Here is a 20947-nt window from a genome sequence, read left to right as displayed (position 1 = left end):
CGATAAATTATGTTCACTTAATTACTTTCAAGAGTTAAACTGACGTTCTAACATCCACTTAACTTAATTAATCAAACTGTAGGCCTAATTATTACAAAAAACCTTATTGCAAGTAAATTAATGCTTCTTAACCTAACTCAACAGTTGACAAATCAAGTAGCAGACGAATTTGATTACGCCTGCTCTCTCCGCTCGCGAGTCGCGAGAAACGGTGACGTCATCATCTTCATCCCGAATCCGTCTGGCGCGCCGTGTGGAGCAAATTTGAACTAATTAATGACGTCATCGTCCTACTACGAGTCCTCCCCCCATCGCGACCGTATCTGTCAGTCACTCAGTCAGTATGGTTATTGGTTAAGGTTTCTTATTTTGAATCTGTTCGACAAGTTTAGTGTTTTAATTTTAACGTCGATTTGTCTGTACCTTTAAAGTTAAAAGCAACACTATTTATTTTTGTTATAAAATAATCTCCGAAATATAATTCTAGACGCAAGCTTTCAAAATGAGACTTTTAAGCAAATTATTTTATTCAGTTCTTTCATTCTGTTCGCTTGTTTTTACACTATCTAGCCTTATTACTTTCTATAAATTCCTCTCTGATTTCCCATCAAAAATAAGCCTAGCAACCACAGCTCCTCAATCAGGTAAGTCAGATTTAAGTTAAGATACAAGAGATCTAACGACACTTTTATTAGGCCTAGTTTCCTTTGAACCGTCAACATAGCCATACTTAAGTTATGACTTTGACTTATTTCCTGTCACTCCTTAGCAGAGCCTAGGTAGGGCCTCTACGAAACAGCGCTAACGAACACGATTAGCAGCCAATGCCTTTATAGGCCTACTTATCTCCAGCTTTTTTCCGCCTCTCTGATTTCGGCTTCAATTGTTCTCTTCCTTGTTTTTCTCGGTCTTCCTCTGTCCCTGGGGATTCCATCTTAACGCTCTGTATAATTTTTTACAACGATACCGGTATACTGTTTGTTCACAATAAGATTAGTTCATTGTCTACGCCTGTGAAACTTTGAAAGCAGGTATTAATTGAACTGTACATCAATACAAACTCTTTTAGAGCAATCGGTCCAACCCATGTTCTTGATCCTTATGCAGGGATTTGTCATATTTATAACTCTTTGGCGGCTGTCCACAAGTCTTTATTAGAGATTACGTCTGGCCAATGGATTCTTTAAATTCTTCTTAAGCACAGGTTCACTAATACCTGTGGCTTAATTGTTTGTGATTGCTAGAGAAACTTTCCACGTTTCACATCCATTTAAAGTAAAACTGACTTTACGTTGGTGATAAATATTCTTAATTTTGTTCTGGTTGATACTTCCCTAGGTCTCAAAACTGATGGGTATAGTTAAACAAATGCAGCATTTGCCTTCTTGGTTTGGGCCACTACATCATCATCCGCCCCTCCATTTTTGTCAACACACTCCCTAAATATGTAAAAGGATCCACATCCTCTATGTCTTCTTCGGCCATTTGAAACATATTGTTATTTACTGGATTAATCCTCTTTGATTTTGTCTTTTGGACATTCTCCTTAATACCTCCTTCTTCGTCTTTTACCCACAATGTGGGATTGACAGCGTCACTTAACACGATTACTAATCAAAAAAACAATATTTACTACTATTTACATACTTCCGGCAGGCTACAGGTTTCTTAAATCATCCCTTAAATACTCTGAGATATTGTAATAGGCCCGGCTCTTGATGAAAGTGGTTAACACTGCCTCAAATGTTCTCAAGTCCAACAACTGGATATGACGTGGCAGCTTATTGAACAGACTTATGGCTGACACGCTGTAACTAGCCTGGGTCCTAGACAGTCGCACCCTGGGTACATCAAGCTGATGGCACTCCCTGGTGTTGTACTGGTGGACGTCAACACGAGTGCTGAAAGTTGTTAAATTGGCCCTAACGTGCACCAGACAGAGAAGTATGTAGTGGCCAACTACAGTAAGCACACCAAGTCGTGCAAAGAGGGGTTTGCAATGAGCACTAAAGGCTAAAGCTTGATCGATGTTCATACCAGCTGACAGGAGAGAAGTGTCGTCTGCAAAAATGAGGATAGTGCCAAGGTTGTCGAGATCGTTGATCATGATGAGAAAAAGGATAGGCCCAAGCACTGAACCCTGGGGAACACCAAAGTCGACTGGCAAAGTGCCGGAGACAGCTCCACCAACTGCAACCCGGTAGATTTCTCTCCTACTTGTGTTCCTCAATACCTGGTCCAACACAACCAGGAAGAGGGTTGGTGACAAGACACAACCTTGCCTCACCCCTAGCTTTACCTCTATCGAGCTTACCTCTATGTCCATTGTATAATTTTACAACTGTAATTCTTGTACATTTCTTTGATTAAATTAATTATTTTTCCAGGGATTCCTAATCTTGTTTATCCTCTCCAGATTTGATCTCTTCTGACAAGAGTCAAAGGCTTTCATAAAGTCTATAAAAACCAGATACATCCCAACACTGTAGGCCGGTATTCATTTATTTGTTCGATTATTATTCTCATTGTGTTGATCTGGTCGAGCGATTTCTCCTGAAGCCAGCCTGTTCTTTTTTTAATTTCCTATCTACTACATCATTGATTCTATTTAATACTTTCCTTGGAAAACATTTTACCAAGATGATCGATAGCAAGGATATACCTCTCCAGTTCTTGCATCTTTTTAAGTCTCCTTTCTTTGGCAATATAAAAAAGTCCCACTTTCCTGTCTTGGGCCAAAATCTCTACAATCCAGATTCTTTCAAACAGTGGTTTTAAAAGATAGCCATATGGACCTTCAAATTATTCATCTAATTAGGTAAGGTACCTAAAATAAAATCCTAGACTTGTAAGTTATCTCATGGTTAGGAAAAATGCATATTCCTTACGTCGTTTACACTCTAGCTTAACACTTGATGGTTAACTTATAACATTAAGGCATTTTTAGAACTCGGCATAAGTTATTCATTAAACAACACTTCTAGACTAGGCCTTCCGAGAAAAGCATTTTCTGACGTAAACCTATGTTTTAGATGCAGATGCTGCTGTGCCAAATGCTGTTGAGGCAGTTGCTGTTGATTTGTCTCTGCTGTGTGTATTTATCATATTACACTCGTCACTGATTCCTCTCCACAAGGTCATATCTTCAGTGCTTGGAATGCCATTCCTAAATAAAGTTTTTTACAGTGTAATTTCGGCTTTATCTCTTCAGGTAAGCAAGCATACCAATCTCCTTTGTTATTTTGGTAATTCTTACCTTTTCAGTGCACCCTCAGAAAATTAAATTTTCTTTTTTAAAAACGTAGAAAATAACGCCCTGATTCTGAAAATTATAACTTAGTTTTTTTTGGCCCAAAACCATGTAAAAGCAGAAGAATGGGGATAACACTGGAAAAGTATTGGTTAGGTTAGTTTAGAATACGTTGAGTTGGGTTAGGTTAGGTTATCAAATTCCATGTTGATGGCCCCTGGATTACTTTATATGACTATAATAATGGTACAATACCTCGTCAAGTAGTCCAAATGATGATTGAGGTTAGAAACCTACATGTTTCGCCGTAAATACGGCATCGTCAGGGTTACAAAAACGAAGACATCGATGTCACACGCACACAATAAATACACGGATACGAACATTTAATTACGGAAAGACAAAGCATTTAATCGACCTAAACCATAACATGAGTGAGATTGCTGACGGTCTTGAGGTGCTACATAAATGCAGTAAAGGTAGTAAACTAAACACGTTAGAGGAGTTTGAAATCTACAAATTGTACCACGACAACACTGCCAGTGGACATATCCTCAACGAAAAACTGCAGTTCCAGTCACACTCTATTTTCAATGTGCTAATTCATCAAAATAACCGGCCACCTGACCTTTGTCCTACTGATAACATGGACAACAACGAGGAAGGAGTCTGACACTGCAGTCTACTACCTGCGCCGGGACCGTCCGTGTCGTGTGCGTGTGATAGGACTATCAATGTCAATAAATGTTTATTTTGTCTTTCCGTAATTAAATGTTCGTATCCGTGTATTTATTGTGTGCGTGTGACATCGATGTCTTCGTTTTTGTAACCCTGACGATGCCGTATTTACGGCGAAACATGTAGGTTTCTAACCTCAATCATCATTTGGACTACTTGACGAGGTATTGTACCATTATTATAGTTAGGTTATCAATAACATTGGTATTGTTAGTAACCCAACCCAACCCAACGTAACCTAACCAACGCTTTTCCGTACGTAACTTAGTTAAATTTCCGTTTTCCGACGCTTTTGCGGGCGTATATCTGGTAATATTCATTGGATCTTGGAAATTCTTGCATTTTCTTGTTCAGCTTGCTCTACTGGTTAATTTGAGGTTGGGTTGGGTTACTAACAATACCAATATTAACCTAACCTAACCCAACCAACACTTTTCCGGTTGTAACTTAGTAATTTTTAATCATATCTTGAAACTTCTTGCATATTGTTCAGCTAGATTACCCGGTCAAAGTGTTTAGAATACCCTGGATCGATTTACGCAGAACTTTCTTCCCCATTTTGCGACGCTTTTTCGGCTGTATCTCCGTTAATATCTATCGTATCTTGGAAAGACTTGCATATTCTTGTTCAGCTTGCTGTACCGGTTAGAGTACTCACACGACCAATTTCGTCGTAAAATATTTTTCCGTGGTTTTCCGACATTTTGCACTGCAAAAAAGTTTCATTTTCAGAATCAGGGCGTTATTTCCTAGGTTATGAAAAATTAAAATTTTATTTTCCAAGTGTGCACTGACAAGGTATGAATTATCTTAATTTTTTTGATTGACTTTTAAACTCCTAAAATTTAGTTTTGTGTGCGCTACCTTCTCCTAAGACACTAGGATCAGATCGAGCCTATGAACCTTACACATTCATTTTATTTTGACAATTGCAATGCATTTATTTCCATGTTTCAAGCAATACAGCTTTTTGAATTGATTAGACATTAATTCAGGCTAGGCCTATCTTAGAGGGCTGTGACATGTCACATTAATTCTTACGTGTTGGGTTCTAGTGTGCCAGCTACCTGAAGATTTCACATTCAATTTAGAACTGTTGGATAATCGCTACATAAGCTGTTGATTTTGGGAGACAAGGAGGTGTGGGTAGGACTACATCGGAAACAGAAGAAAGGAGATATTAAATGAGTGGTAAATGCATTGGGAGCAGAGTGTTTTGTGTTAAGGTTTTAAAGGTAAACGTTCGGATATATACCTGACATCAGAAAGAGACTGGAACAAGATTGGGAGATGGGCCATTATGAAACACAGTTTGTCACAGGACATGGACAATTTCAAGGCAAATTTGTGAAGATTTCACATGGTGGAAGAGGAAGTATGTAGATGTGGAGAAATAAAAACCATGAGTCACGAATTTATAAATTGTTCACTTCAGGAGACAAATAGGAGAGAACAGGAAGAAGTCTTTCTTGGATAAGATAGGTCTAAAGATGAGAAAATAAAACTTGATGAGTGACAAGGAAACAATTGAGACGTTTAGAAAAGTAGATAGGGAAATAGGAAAAACCAGGGACACATACAGGTGAAAAAATTTAAAAAAAGAAACAAACAAAAACTAAGAAAGAAAAGGAATGAAAACTTGCCCATGAAGGGGAGAGGAAAGGTTAGAGAGAATCTCAATGATCCCTATCACTCAGGGCGGTATGGGGAAGGGAGTCATCCTGTTAGAATTTTGGACACATAATGTGTCTGGAAACCTATTGCGGCTATGAGTAAGGCTATTTGTAGAAAACACTATTTGAAAACACTATTAAATGTTGATTATATCGATCTGTTATGTACATCTTGAGTATTTCCGTAGTCTTTGAGTTGAATATTTTAAAGTCATCAGAAATTATGACTGTTATTCTTTTATAAAATAACGCCTGTAATACTTAGAAATTGCTCGAATTTGAGCAACAGGTACACTAGTGGAAAATAATTGATTTACCACCTATATTTTCAGCTTATTGTGCGTTGGTGGATGCCAATCCCCGAGTTTACTTTTTGGAATGTGGATACTCAAGATGTTGATAAGCTGCGATTCTTCACTGGTGTTCATATTGTCAGTTGGATATTGATCTATGCAATGATGATTACTATAGGTTTGCCAGATCTTCTAGGATTAAAGCAGGTATGTAAAATCAAAAAGATCTTGATAAGAAATAAGGATATATAGAGATAGGGTACCTGTTTTTTATTATTCTGTCAAATTTTATGGAACAAGTACTGTAAAAGATTTGTTTATATTACCTTTATCTTAGTTTTTAGTTATTAACATGTTCACTGCGGGCGTATCCGATCGGATACGGGCCGAGCGGTGTTCGGGTGCTACAGTAATTGATCGGCAATGCCTTTTGTATATCTTCGTTTTTGCTCTAGCGTCGGTCAAAGGCGGACCTATACCACGTTAGCGTGTATTGGAGGTGACTGTTTGTTGTGGTTTAGGTTGGTAGTAAAATTTCCCTGTAAAATCCCCCATCTGGCAAGCTTAAAAATCAACTTGTTGTCTCGTCTTTCCCCCTTCAATTGGCAATACAATGGGACCGCAATTTTTTTTTAAACTCAATTTCAGAGAATTATTCATATTTATTTATTGTATATTTCATGTCTATAGGATTTGTATCAATGGAAGGTAAAATAATAATAGACATTAAACCAATAAATAGGTTTCTTTAGGAATGTTATAGTTGTAAATTCTTATAACATTATCATTACCAAACAAATTGACCTTTTACAGGTCTATTGTCACATGACTGGGCGTTCAGAAGAATCTACTCTGAATTCAGAGCGTATGAAACATTTCCATCAGAAAATGAGACACCCATCGTTCCTAGGATTTGCACTCATATTTTGGGTTTATCCTTGTATGAGGTAAGCATGTGTGGGTAGGTTTAAAGATGCCAAAGAGAAGAGTAAAAGAGCAAAGAGTTTTCTGGTACAAGTTCCCATAATATTTTCAAATCAGGCTACTTCAAAATTTCAGGAATGGAATCAAGTTATTGAAAGCTTTACTACTTGAAATAGGACTCCTAGGCTGGTTTTTATTTCATGTAAAGAAAATATTGAAAGCATCTTATTTTGCCCAAATTAATGAATGCAGACTATGAACAGCAGTTGTTGTTATGAGTACCTGTAACCGGTGCTAGTTTTCAGTCTATGTTCTATTAATAATTTTGAAAATTGTTGCTTTACGATTTATGGAGCTCTCAATTAATTCCCCTCAAATTCCAAGACGTTATGTCATGGAATTTTGGTTAAATGTTTTTAGATCACAAGTTGGGACAATTGCGGATTGTAGTTCTGCAATTATGAAATGATGGCATAGTTATAACTACGTTGTGACTAGACCTACCAATGCAATTCTCAATAGCAAACTTTCAGCAATTAATAAAAAAAAAAAAAAAAAACAATAATGCACCACTTTTTACTTGGCACTAATTACTCCGTGGTCGTACATGGCACAAATTTGACTATCAATTTCATCAGTTTAGAATTTTCTGTAAAAAACGTTATCTTACCAAACATTTTAGAATTTGCAGGTTTTTAATCACAGCTCTCATTTCAAAATTTCACCATAGTACAATTATGGAAGGTTGCGATAATGGCAACAGTTTGTTGCAAACTGAATGTAGAAACATTCTGACTCAAACCCCATTTACAATAACAAATTGTCTGTTATCTTATAAATAGGTTATCTGAAAAATATTTTTATGATTTTTAAGTTATAGTACAGTTAGGCCCTACTGTTATTTACACTTTAAATAAATGCTCATAAAGAACAAATCCCTGAATCACTGACTATTTGTATTTCAGACTAGATCGTCTGCTGTTGGCAACAGTGTGGACTCTGTACATGCTGCTGGCCTGGCGACCCGACACTTACACTTTTAACTATCTGGTGCAGCAAAACATGGCTAAGCGGTCTGCCTTATAAAGTCCTTCCACTTCACTTTCAATCATAATCAAAGACTGACAATAACAGTATTCTAACTTTAAGATTTACAAGTTTATAACATCAACTGCCTTGTATATTTTGCTATGTTTCTAAAAAGAGACTATGGTGATTTGTTTAGTTAGATTAACAAATAGTAGGTTAAAATTTGTTAAATTATTAACTTTGAATTGTAGCCTACAATCAGTTGTAGTTCTCGTTTTTATGTGAGCTCCATGTAGGTAAGGATGTTAACTATGTTGCACTAATGTTAACTAAATGTTTAATTAATGTTTAATTTTGTATTTTAGGGTATATTTTACAATTTCTGCTTCACAGGATGGTAATAATTAGAGAATAATGTATGGTTTAATCTACACAATCCAGGCGCAACTAACATTAAAATTGTCTTCAGCTGTTCCTTAAGGATCACAAATAATCTATAAGGATGTATGTATAATATAGGTACGTTTTGTTTGGATCTTTTTTTAAAGTTCAAAAGAAAATAAATCAGATTAAAAAAAAAGGCTTTGAATTTTGGCGATATTCAGTTACTAACATCATTCAAATCAAATCAAATCTTTTTATTGTCTTTCAGCTCTACAAAAGCAATTGACATTGTCAAATAGCATCTTTGACCATTGACTATACACCGTCTCTGTGTATAGTCAATAGTAGTACCCATTCCCATGAGTCATTAAGTTTTTTTAGATTTTAAATGGATGTAGTTAAGTTGAGCTAAATTTGAAATCAACTTGTTAATCATAGCATCTGTTGTGTCACATATAATTAATGAAACTAAAATATTATTTTAAACCAAACCCCATTCTGTGTGTGGTCATGCAACTATTTAAAACATTTTGGGTTGTCTACTTAGGGGCCCAAAAGTCAAAAGCAAATCCCAAACTCTGCTAACCTATCAAAATGAGTAAATTAACTGTATGTAAAAAAGTTCTAAATAAATATATTTTTCTATATTACAAGTAATTATTATTACCATACTACTGATTACACCAGATATTGTAGACAGGAGCAAGAAACCTTGTGTAGGTAGCTTTTACACTCACTAAGCTCAGATTTTCAAAGCTATTTATTTTTTAATATTTATCACTTAAGGTACGTCGCACACTGGGTCCGCTCAGTTCAGTCGGTTCGACAAACTTTCAGTTAAGTCCGCTCTGTCCGTCTCAGCCACTTTTCGGTAAGCGTGCGATTTAAGCGATGGAGGGACCGAAGGCATGTGCAGAATACATCAGTCAGTGTTGTGCAACTGGTCTGACACATGTTCGTAGTAGGTCTACTGTGATTATTTATTAAAGATCAGTTCCGATGAATGATTTATTTCTGTTGTACAAATGTATCCATTGTTGTACGACCTGTCACACAAGGATTACTACAATATTACAATGAAGGAGGTGATCATCCTTTTCTGTAGCTAGTGCCAATGCTATAACAGTAATTTCTTCGTCACTACTGCTGTAACTAATATTTGCACTAATGAAAACCCCGGCACAAATTAATAATTTACTCGCGAACAATGACAGCGTCTGTCCACTGGCGTTTGGCGCTCAAAAATAACTGAACTGAGCAGACTTAACTGACACAGTTTGGGAGAAAACTGCCGGAACTGAGCTGACTGACCTGAGCAGACCCAGAGTGTGACGTGCCTTATTATTAAATAAGTATATTCACTATAGATTCCTTCCAATTAACCTTTATATTGAAATATTTTTTATAAATTATTTAAATGTCTTTCAAAACGGCATGTCTATATTTAACCAAAAGTGTAAAATGAAGCGTGGTTTATGTGAAACTCACTAATGCCGTCAAATTTCACCCAACCCTGGCACTGTTTGTTATGGTGAGTCCATCCATCTGATAAGCCACACATTAGTTAACTTAATATAGATTGCACACATACGCAAATCTAACCTGCGCATGCATAACAATCTCAGAGGTACACTCGTCAGTACAACAAGTTTATCAATTCAGCTTCCATGCCACTATTTGACTGTTGGCTGGACGGGATGAGTGCTGCCGAAGCCTGAATAAGAATAGGCACAAAAGTGAGATTCAACGGGTTACTAAAGCGCCAATGCCAACGGATTGGTGTCCCAAATTACCTTGACAACAAGACCCTTGATAGCAAAAGTGTAATTTTTTCTTTCTCCCCCTATTGTCAGGGAAAGATTGTTTTGTCAAAAGTTTTTTTGAGTTTTAGGTGGATATATCCTTTTTTGGCCCCCCTGAACCCAAAAAAGTGGTTTCAAAGTGATGTCTCTGTGTATGTCTGGCTGTCTGCCTGTATGTGTACAGAGCTACAGACCAAAATTTTTATTTGAATGGTATTTTTCCATAAAAACCCATATATTACGGAAAAATTGATTTTTTTTAAATGTAGTATGTTTTACTCGTTTTGACTCTAAATCAGATGGTATCCCCCCTGTTGCTGTAAACATAACAAATTAAAAGTTATTGCAACTTTTGTTAGTTTCTCCATAAAAACCTCACAGAATTAATTAATTCACAGAAAAATCAGATTAAAAAAACTGACAACCAATTCTGATTCAATTTGTGTGTATGTTAAAGTCCTTTTATTGTAACTCTTAATGATGTGGCACAACCAACAAGTCTTATTTAATAATCCCTTGAGACTTGTTATCGAGTTTAATGTAATTCCTTATAGATATATCCATGCTATACAATTTTTCAAAAGGATTCAGGATGAAAAATGTTTTTGTTCAGTTTATGACAAATTGTTTAATTTTTTAAAAGTAAACCAACTTAGAACCTCTAAAATACTATATTTGGAAGATTTTTTTTGCTGTGCAAAACCTAACAAGTTTTCCCACTTCCTTTAGATTATCCTCCATCCATCTATATTTTTTAGTAAAAACATTAAACCTTTATAGTAACTAATATAATTCTTAAAATGTATTTAACATTAAAGACAAAGTATCCTTATAATATATGAAATAAGGAAGTAAATGTGACAAACACAAAACATTGACCCGTTACAGCAACGGGTCTCAAAATATTAATCTAACTTAACGACCTTATGCTTTTAGCTGCCACATACATTTACTGGGTTTGTATTTTATGTCAACTGTTAATTTTGAAGTTTATAAAAATTAGAACAAAAATTAACGAGGACCTTTAAAAAATCATTTTAGGTTCTGCAAAACCAATAATGTTTTCACTAATTTGTGTATATCAATTCATCTGTAACTTTTAATAACAACAATTACCGTACTTAAAAGGAATTTTATAAAGTATTCAATATGAAAGAAAACATATCCTTATAATAATATATGAAATATAAGAGAGAAGTAAATTCAACAAACACAATCCATTCACTCATCACAGCAACATTAGTCTACTAACTTTTGTTTTTGGCTGCCACATTCGTCAACTGGGTTTGGATTTTATGTAAACCATCCAGTAAAACATCAAGACTTGGCTTGCTGATAACCATTTTCAGTTCCTCCGCTTGATCTTGACCATCAACCTACAATAAAATCACCAGTTACACTTAGGCTAAGGCCACACGGGCGTTTTTTCGTGCAAGAACGCAGCATGAAAAAAAGCGAGAAATATGAGCAGCATTAAATGTAATGAGGTATGCCACACGCAGTGTTTTTTCACACAGATGCGGCGCGTCTGCAAAATCACCTGCCGCGGGCCCACTGAAGAATGGACTGGGGTGCATTTTTGAAGCTTGTTTTCACGCTCTGTCCCTGGCCACACGGGCGGGAGCAGGACGCAGCTTTGATCAAGTCGTCCTAGCAAGTTAAAATAAAGATAAATGAAGGCCTGTCTAATTTTTTCCAGGATAGCGTAAAATATTTTATGGTCTAGCCAATTACACAGTAGGCCTACATGTTTTATCTTAAACATGGGTCGACCTTACTGGACCACTTAATAATTTGTTACTAAAATGAAAGGAATTTAGTTGGACCAAAAATGTAAAGAGGCATTTATGTAGTAGAATATTAAAAGATCTGATAAAAATTTTTCCATAAAAAGATTTATATTATATTTTTTATATTAAATGTAAATAATTAAATGAAAGGATAACAAAATAAAATAATTTTAGTGTTGTTTTTGTATTTAAATTAATAAACCATTCATATTTCTTGTTCACTAGACAGAAACAAGTTACGATTCCGGCCATGAGGAAGATACACAACATAATTACGTGAATTCATCAATCAAATGTTCTAAATGTAATGTTCTAATTACGGCATATTATGGAGTGATTTTCCCGCACCTGATATACGCAGTGCCGGTGTGGGGGTGTGAGTGTGGGAAAACGTCTTTCCTTTTCCGACTCCAGAAGAGGGCAGTTAGGGCAGTCTTTGGTTTGAAAAGAAGAACATCTTGCAGGCAATACTTTATTTCATCACAAATTTTAACATTTCCCTCAATATACATTTTGGAAACTTTGATTCTCATTAAAAAAAACTTACACCAATACCAATCTTCACTTACACATTCCTATTCACTACGTAACAATTCCCATCTTAAATTACCATCTCATTCAACTACATTTTTCAAGAGACACTTTCACTACAATGACATTAAACTTTTTAATCTCCTCCCTCCCTCCCTTCAGCTGGAGTCGGACTTGAACAGCTTTAAAAAGCAAATCAAAAAAATACTCTTGGCCAAGGGTTACTACAGTGTTCGAGATTGTGTCGCTGATGGGTTTAGTTAGTTAGTTTTTTTTGTTGTTGTAAGAAGTAATTGATATTGTTTTATTGAAGCAACATTGTCTATTGTTTATTTTAATTTTAGTTCTATTATTTGACATGACCAATGCAAATTTTGTATCTGTTATTTTGGTTCAATAAATGAGTTATGAGTTATGAGTTATCAACTGCGGGTTCCCAGAGCGTTTTGCGGCTCCTGGACTTCAACCAGTGTGAGAATAAGCTGGATTTTACCGTGTTAAAAAAAACGCACATGTGGCATACAACAGCGGGCATTAAAGCAGCGTGAAAATAAGCTACATTTTAACACGTGAAAAAACGCCCGTGTGGCCATAGCCGTGCAGCTGCTATCATGGTAAGAAACTTAAAAATAAACAAAGGAAATGAGGGCCTATTACATTAGGGAATTAGGCTAGGTACATTGGTAATTGGTATCAAGACTAGAAGTTGTTCTGTAAGCAGCCAACTAGCAACAGTAGCCTTTGTGCGGAATTTCATCCACGACCATGTTCGTCATAGAGACTTCTGGTGTGTGTGGATGTGGTGTTTGATGTTCTGTTATGTTGAAGTGTCATAGATGATGAACTTTGAACTGGATTCACTACGACAAGGGCCTACTTTGCTGGAAGTGTGGTATTTTAGAGAAACATCCAAACAGATTGTGAGTAATGACTGATACAATATGTCAGCAACACCACACGTCCACAACCAGTATTTGTCAGTTTGTGTATTTTAGTAACTCTGTAGGCCTATGCATGGAAGTGTTTTGACGACTCTTCACAGCCCCAGTGACTTAGGACTTGTTAAAAAGCTTTAAAAGATGGCTGTAATGAAAGTCGGCATTTTCAAGTTTTAAGGGTTGTGTAAACATTTGAAAAAATTTACATTATTTAAAACCCCCAAATACTTTGTTCTCAAGACTCGATAATCTAGCTGGTTCGCAAACTCATTCCAAGTTTATTCACCCCTACATCTTCAAGCTTCATCAAAATCAGACCGAAATTACTTAAGTTCATGTGTACGTAAATAAATCAAAACTAAAGTAAATCTTACTAATATTATATGTGAAAGTTTGAGTGTTTGTTTGAAGTTCAATCACACATACACCACTGGACGGATTGGGCTGAAATTTGGCATGATGATAGTTCACATTCCTAATTAACATATGGGCATATTCTTATCTCAAAAATCCTTTCGGGCTCCGCCCCAGTGGCTCTGTAATTCCCCATGTTAACCTTATGATAATTCATATTTAAAGGGAATTAAAGAATTTCGCCAGCTGTTTCAACTAAAACAGTTGGTTCTATCATATACAAAAGCATTAACAAGTTGTAAGATTTACCAACAGGGTGCAGCACTTTTTTTCATTTATGTAAAAAGCTAATCTATATAAATAAAATTACAGTTTTGTCTGTACATTGCTTGCAGTCTTTGGTTATTTTTACGTTTCATAGCCTAAGAAAGCCGAAACGAGTCTTATCTCAATTTCTGTCTGTATGTCTGTTTGTCCATTCTGTGACTCTGTCTGTAACGCCAAAATGTCATTTTACGCGGCCTACTCCTAGAAAACTAGAGTACCGATCAAGGTTCTAATCATTTTTCTGTATTTACTGGATTGGTGAGAGTGTCTTTGGCTATAAAAACATGGCCTCGCTTCTTTGAAAACAAAATAACGAACCACCAAAAACCCAATTTTGTTCGATTTTTGTCAAATTTTCTCCCAATGTTTACTATTACATTTTATGAAATAACGATCAGCTGTTTGGATTAGTTCTCACTTCTAGCTGTCACTGATATGTTAACATTAAAAGTTGTTTACAAATACCGCAACCATTTCCGATAAAGTTTTGTCAGCACATCCAAACCAAGTGAGATTAAAAACGTTGTGCCTTACTTAACCGGTTTAATTAATCGCAAATGCAACGATTGTTCTTGAGTTTTGATAACCGGGGAAAATACTGTGAATCAGTGTTGTATTGGAAACTTACATTTTTTTAAACACGGTCACCAATACCGTAGCTTACAAAGGTTTCCACTCATTGACGGCGCTTCAAGGACAGTTGTGTAAAGTACAAAGTAAAAAATCAAAACTGCAGTGGGTCCCTTGGGAAAAACGAGCAAATTTTAGACCTGTAAAATTGAAAACATGTAGCCTATTGGAAACTGTTTGATTGCAGTAATAAAAAAATATTGTAAAAATATCACACGTGATAAACTAAGAGTATTTGTATAGAAAATGTCATTTAAATGGGTTAAATTTTTCTCTAGGGTGACAGGATGACATTGCCTTGTAAAACACTGTTCATTGTGTTTCCTCTCAGATCAAGCCTTGATGCATGGTTTTTATTAGGTCTTTCACAACACTGTGTCTTGTGGGAAGTTACATTTAATTAAAACCCTGTTTGCAACGTAACCTTTTGCCTCGCTCTACATTTACAACATGGATTGAAAAAGTAGACCTATTACAACAACTCGCTTTTAAACCTAATTGAATTACTTACCAAATTATACTATTCTTGATCACAGTCATTGAATAGACCTGAGTTACTCACACATTCATCTATGTGACTTTTTATATCCCCATTTACTTCTAATGAACAGATTGGGCAGGCACTTTTTAGCTCACTTGTATGATCAATTGTTTGATGGGAACCAACAGACGAAGGAATTTTGGCGATTGATTCCTCAGAAGATTCACTATCTTTAACATCAAAGGGGCAATCAAGATTATCAAAGATTCCTGAGTCATTTAAACACCCGTTTTCTAAATGAGATTTAATGTCAGTTGTTAATTCTCTGTTACACATTGGGCATATTTCTGAAGAACGGCACTCATGAATTTTGGCGATTGTATTTGATAATTCCTCAGAAGATTCACTATCTTTAACATTAAAGGGGCAATCAAGATCATCAAAAAATCCTGAGCCATTTAAACATCCGTTTTCTAGATGAGATTTAATGTCTGTTGTTAGTTCTCTATTACACATTGGACATACTTCTGAAGAGTGGCACTCACGAATTTTGACAATTGTATTTGATAATTCCTCAGAAGATTCACTATCTTTAACATCAAAGGGACAATCAAGCTCTTCCAAAATTCCTGAGTCATTTAAACATCCGTTTTCTAAATGAGATTTAATGTCTGTTCTTAATTCTCTGTTACACATTGGGCATATTTCTAAGGAACAGCAATCACGAATTTTGGAAATTGTATTCGAAAAATCCTCAGAAGATTCACTATCTTTAACATTAAAGGGGCAATCAAGATCATCAAAAAATCCTGAGCTATTTAAACATTCGTTTTCTAGATGAGATTTAATGTCTGTTGTTAGTTCTCTGTTACACATTGGACATGCTTCTGAAGGACGGCGCTCTAACTCTTTGGGATGAATACAATCTGACATAATGTTGTTATAGTTTGAAACACAACAAATTTCAAATGATGAATCTTCAGAGTAGGCCTATTCACAATCGTCTAACTCAAAGGGATTGTTAAAATCGTCGACAACACCTGAGTTATGCAAACATCCATTTTCTAAATGAGTTTGAATATTAAGGACTTGTAGGTTACACAGTGGACATGTTTTTGTGGAGCCACTGTTTGGGTTTTCACTGGTTGAATCGGAACATGTAGGTCTATCATATGGTGACATGGTTTCGTTTAGTATATTTAATACACCAGAATTTTTCAAACATTCAGTTACGTGGGCTGAAAGATCACATGAGATATTCATGGAACATATTGGACAAGGTTGAGATAATCCTGATGGATTATTGTCTATTGTTTCAGATGTTAAATCAATGAATCCAGAAATCTAGGTTTGGAGGTTAAATCAACATATGCTGTTGGTCTATTTATTTGCCTTAAATTCTGGAAATGAACCTTTTGAAACATTTCTTCAAAAATACAAAGATTACTGTTTATTCTCATGATTGTTTCTAAATCAGACCCGAATAAGCCTTTGAATCTCCTCTGAGTAAATTCTATCGGTTCTCTGATTTTTATGAATTGACCTCCACAACGTATCAAATGATCTTGCCACCAAACATCTGATTGACCAGGGGGCTTATTTGTTGATCTTTTAACCCGGCCAAAAAATGGAGCCCAATTTACACAGCGGCCATTGCACCTCCACCAGTGTTGCTGATAATGTTCAACTTCAGAGTGAAAAGTGTGATAAACAGTTATATTTGTGCCCGCTTTCTTATTTATACGGTTCATGTGCTTATGAAACTCTGGTCCATGACTGCCAGAATCACGAGTCTTTGTCAGAAATAAATATGCATGAATCATTTCATGAAGGAGGGTATCAACAAGGTCACTTTGAGGCCTCAAACTCAAAAGCGGGTGACTTAGACGGATACGGCAATCGTTATCTTTGGGTCGAGATATGCACACACCAGCACTTTTTTTAAGACGATTGCTGTATTCTAATTTAACACCAGACAGGCGACCCCAGAAATATTGAATATTAAACTTCTTGAAAAGAGTAAATACATCCGAGTTGTGTTGACTTGAGGCAGTTTCATTAGGTGCCACTAGGTTAGCTTTTGATCTCTGTTTTGACTTAGACCTAAGGTTGTATCCAATGTTATCATCACCCATTTTTGCAGTCTTGGTTTAACTTAGGGCCTTGGCTAGGCTTAGAAATTGGGCACTAGGCTTACAGTACTACAAATTGGCCTATACTTGAAAGTAGAACTAGCTAACATGTCTGTAGGCTAGCCTATAAGTTATATAACTTGATTGTGTTAATTACTTGACTTTTGTCTTTAGGCTATGTGGGTAACTTATAGCCTATCAGGCTAATCCGATGAGAACCCAAAATTGAATTTCTTCTTGTAAGTTAATAAAAGATAACGATAAGTTAAAGTTAGTCTATACTAAAAACCCCACAAGTACACTACTAATGCTTAATCTTGATGAAAATTGAATTAAGTTACATTGGAATTACCCAACTTACTTTGAAATTAAGAACGCAGTTTTTGTCATTAATCTCTATGTTTTCTTTCACTTCACATGAAAAATCCTTAAGTTTGTGTAAACTCTGATTTGACATTACTCTACCACAAGAAAGTAGTAACTAGTAACTTATAGGTAGATCGTTTTACTTAATGCAGGACTTGTTTAGTTGGATTTTGGTATTTGGTGTAAATAAAATGTAGGCCTACTAAAGTCTAAACTAAAGCCAAACCAAATAGATAATCTAAATAGATCAGAAATAATATTGTTTAACTATAACTTAATAAACAAAACAACAAAAGTAGTAGTAGTATAACCTCAAGTCAAAATATCAGTGTTGCCACACAGCTCCGGAAGAAATCCGTCCTCACAAGCATAAAAATCCCGCTTTTTCCTCTCTAATCCGCGCACAATACGTTAAAAATACGTGCACAATCCGCGCACTCTGTAAATTAACCTGAGTCTAATAATATAGTGCTACAAAACAAATTTTCCATTAATTTTTTCACCTATACCGAAATGTAACACTCAAAATATGTTACAGGATGTTTACACTTACCGTACTATGTATTTGCTTTCAATAACAGATACAAAAAAAATATTCAGTGAAAAAATAAAATGCTATTGCGTTAATACGAAAATTTAAAAATTACATGTTCAATTAAACTATACTTATTGTTCTGAACAAACTTTACCTATAGCAGTTAAAAATTTTAGAAATCAATAACATGCAATATTATATCTCCTAAAATATGGGGTTAGAGGTATCAATAAATTAAGACAGGAGTTGTTGGTTTTCTCTTATCTGTGAACCATACAAACAAACGAAATTGGAAAACAAAATGCACACAAAACCTAAACCACAAATAAAAAATAGACCTATTACTTTTTTGTTTTCAAACTAGCCTTAGCCTGATGGACGATGATACCTTTGAGAAAGAAAGTGCATTAATTGTATGTCAATTCTTTTCAAAACTAACCTAATACATTAATTGTAATAGCATCAAATATTATAAAGTTGGATAGTTTGTTTTGTTTCTGTTGGTTTGGTTGGTACTTTGTTTTGTTTGCCTGTTTGGTTAAAGTTAGCAGTGTTTCCACAAACCAACGTTTAGAGGAATATCACTAGAACGAGTAGTAAAATATCCCTATTCCCTAGAAAACGACTGAATCTCTAGAAGTGACAACGACAACCTAGATACGTAGACGTAGAAGTAAAGGGCGTGAAGAGAACAATAAATGTACACAAAAAAAAACATCATCGATCATTCTTGAATGCACTATAATATAATCCTTAGTTCATATACTGTAAGTGCTCCTCTTGAGTCACAAAGTACAAAGTGTCCCGATTTGCCGTTGAAATTCCCATATATTTTAAAATACTTTAGAATTGGGTGAAATCCGCGCAAAATCCGCTCACGAGCCTAATCCGCACAAAAATCCGCGCAGCCCCCCAAAATCCGCGCAAAAAGCGTAATTACGCGCAAAACGGCAACACTGCAAAATATATTTTAATTGTTTTTAATTTTTTTGATTTTTTTTCAGTAGGCTATGTCATGAATGCCTATGCTACGGCTATGAAACCCATGTAGCTTCGAGATACACTATTTGTGCCATTTGTGGTTGCTTCCCCTAAGCTCAGAGTAATAAAACAACAAAATTTGTTTAATTACTCTAAGCCCTAAGTCAATGGTAATTATTTTTAATTTATAATCCTCTTTCACGGCCGTCTTTAACTCCAGGCTACGGCCTGGTAGAATTAGCAACGTCGCAAGTGGTGTTGTCTAGCGCCAGACGTCCCACAAGATAACATAGCAGACAGGAGACATCAGCTCATTATTTCGCGTATTATTATTCATTAAAATTAATATTTATGAACATAAATTTATTGAAAGATTGAAAATAAAACATAGGGTTAAAAACAAAAACAATATTTAAATAGAAAATCAATTTTTGTACTTTTAAAGGGGAGTCAATATTGTCATAGTCCAGTAACCAAGCTTTCGTAAATGAGTGAAAATTTAAAAACGTACTTTTTCATGTCCCTGGCCTTTACCTTCGTAGATACTGGATTTGTAGTTTATTATTATGTAATTTAATATTTTTTGGGACGGGGGCAACATGTTACACACATTTATTTGGTTTTAAATAGGTTCTAGTTATTTTTTTCGTATTTTGAAAGTCTCGAAATTCACGACCATGACTTGTCCCTAGGGTACATTTTCCAACTTTCACGCTGTTTTTAGACTAATTATTCATGCCGAAATATATAAAGCCATATTTTTATGTCATCAATGGTTATTAAACTTACAAAAAAGGAGCATATTATAATTGTATTGTCATTGCAAACTGACTACCATGACAAAATAAGTCTGTCCCTCAATTTGGCGTCACGACCATTTGGGAAAAATTTTCAACTTTGGAGCACGACAGTGGCAAGCCTGGCGTCAATGGAGTCAGATGGTTTTAGAGACTAGTTCGGGGTGTACGTCAGGATTGTAGTGCCGGTCGTTTCGAGTTGAAAGGAGGAATTACAAGATTAATAAAGGAAAGATTGTGTTTTTTGTAATTTTGGTGTGTCCATGACCGTACGTAGTCATTCGATGAAGTAGACATGGTGTTAATTTTTGTTTATAAGATATTTCAATTGCTAGATTAACCTAGAAGTCCACTTTATATCCTCGAACATGAGGTGCAGGGCTACCGCCAGAACATAGCCAAATAACACGTAATTTCACGACCAAAGTTTCACGACCATCGCGGGTTTTTTCACGACCAATCCAGCCTTATGGATTATAGTGTGTTTGGTCGTGACAATAACTTTAATATAATTGTAATTTGAACAGTTTAGTTCAATTGAAACACATATTTTTATTATAACTAACAGTATAATTGAAGGATTGTTTAGAAAGATTTAGATTATTTCAGAAAATTCACGACCGTACCGCTTGTCCCTGACCATCACGTTTATGATTTCTATCATAAAAATTTCAAAAATTAAAATATCGTCATATTTTAATGTTTTATACACAAAAGAAACACACCTCTATACAAACATAACAATTTTTCGGGTCTCAGGTAAGTTTTTTCGGTGTTATACAAACTTAAATAGATTTTATTGGCTTTTTTTCAATTTTTTGAGTTTTTTTATTTTTTTTTTTTTAGAAAGACCAAATATACCAAAAGCTCAGTGACCTTTTTATTGTATAATGGTCATAAAAATAAATTAGTTTATAGCAAAACATAGTTATAAAAATAATATTAACTATTTTTAATATTCATTTAAGCGTCTATGGTCGTGACAGGATTTT

The 20947-nt window shown here is 35.3% G+C and overlaps 1 protein-coding gene across 1 annotated transcript; it reads left to right on the top strand.

Annotated features, from left to right (window-relative positions):
- Positions 1–329: 329 nt before the first annotated feature.
- LOC128994951 (nurim homolog) lies at positions 330–8897 on the top strand. Its single transcript, XM_054419803.1, has 5 exons — positions 330–644; positions 3033–3211; positions 5994–6161; positions 6768–6901; positions 7844–8897. The coding sequence occupies exons 1-5, from the start codon at positions 503–505 to the stop codon at positions 7962–7964; spliced, it is 744 nt and encodes a 247-aa protein (XP_054275778.1). The 5' UTR covers positions 330–502; the 3' UTR covers positions 7965–8897.
- Positions 8898–20947: the final 12050 nt, after the last annotated feature.

This window comes from Macrosteles quadrilineatus, unplaced genomic scaffold (assembly GCF_028750875.1).
Source record: "Macrosteles quadrilineatus isolate MER2022 unplaced genomic scaffold, UCM_ALF_1.0 Scaffold_5__1_contigs__length_97177068, whole genome shotgun sequence".
NCBI lineage: Eukaryota > Metazoa > Arthropoda > Insecta > Hemiptera > Cicadellidae > Macrosteles > Macrosteles quadrilineatus.
The sequence above is the reverse complement of the archived record's forward strand: the minus strand, read 5'-3'. Positions and strand labels throughout refer to the sequence as shown.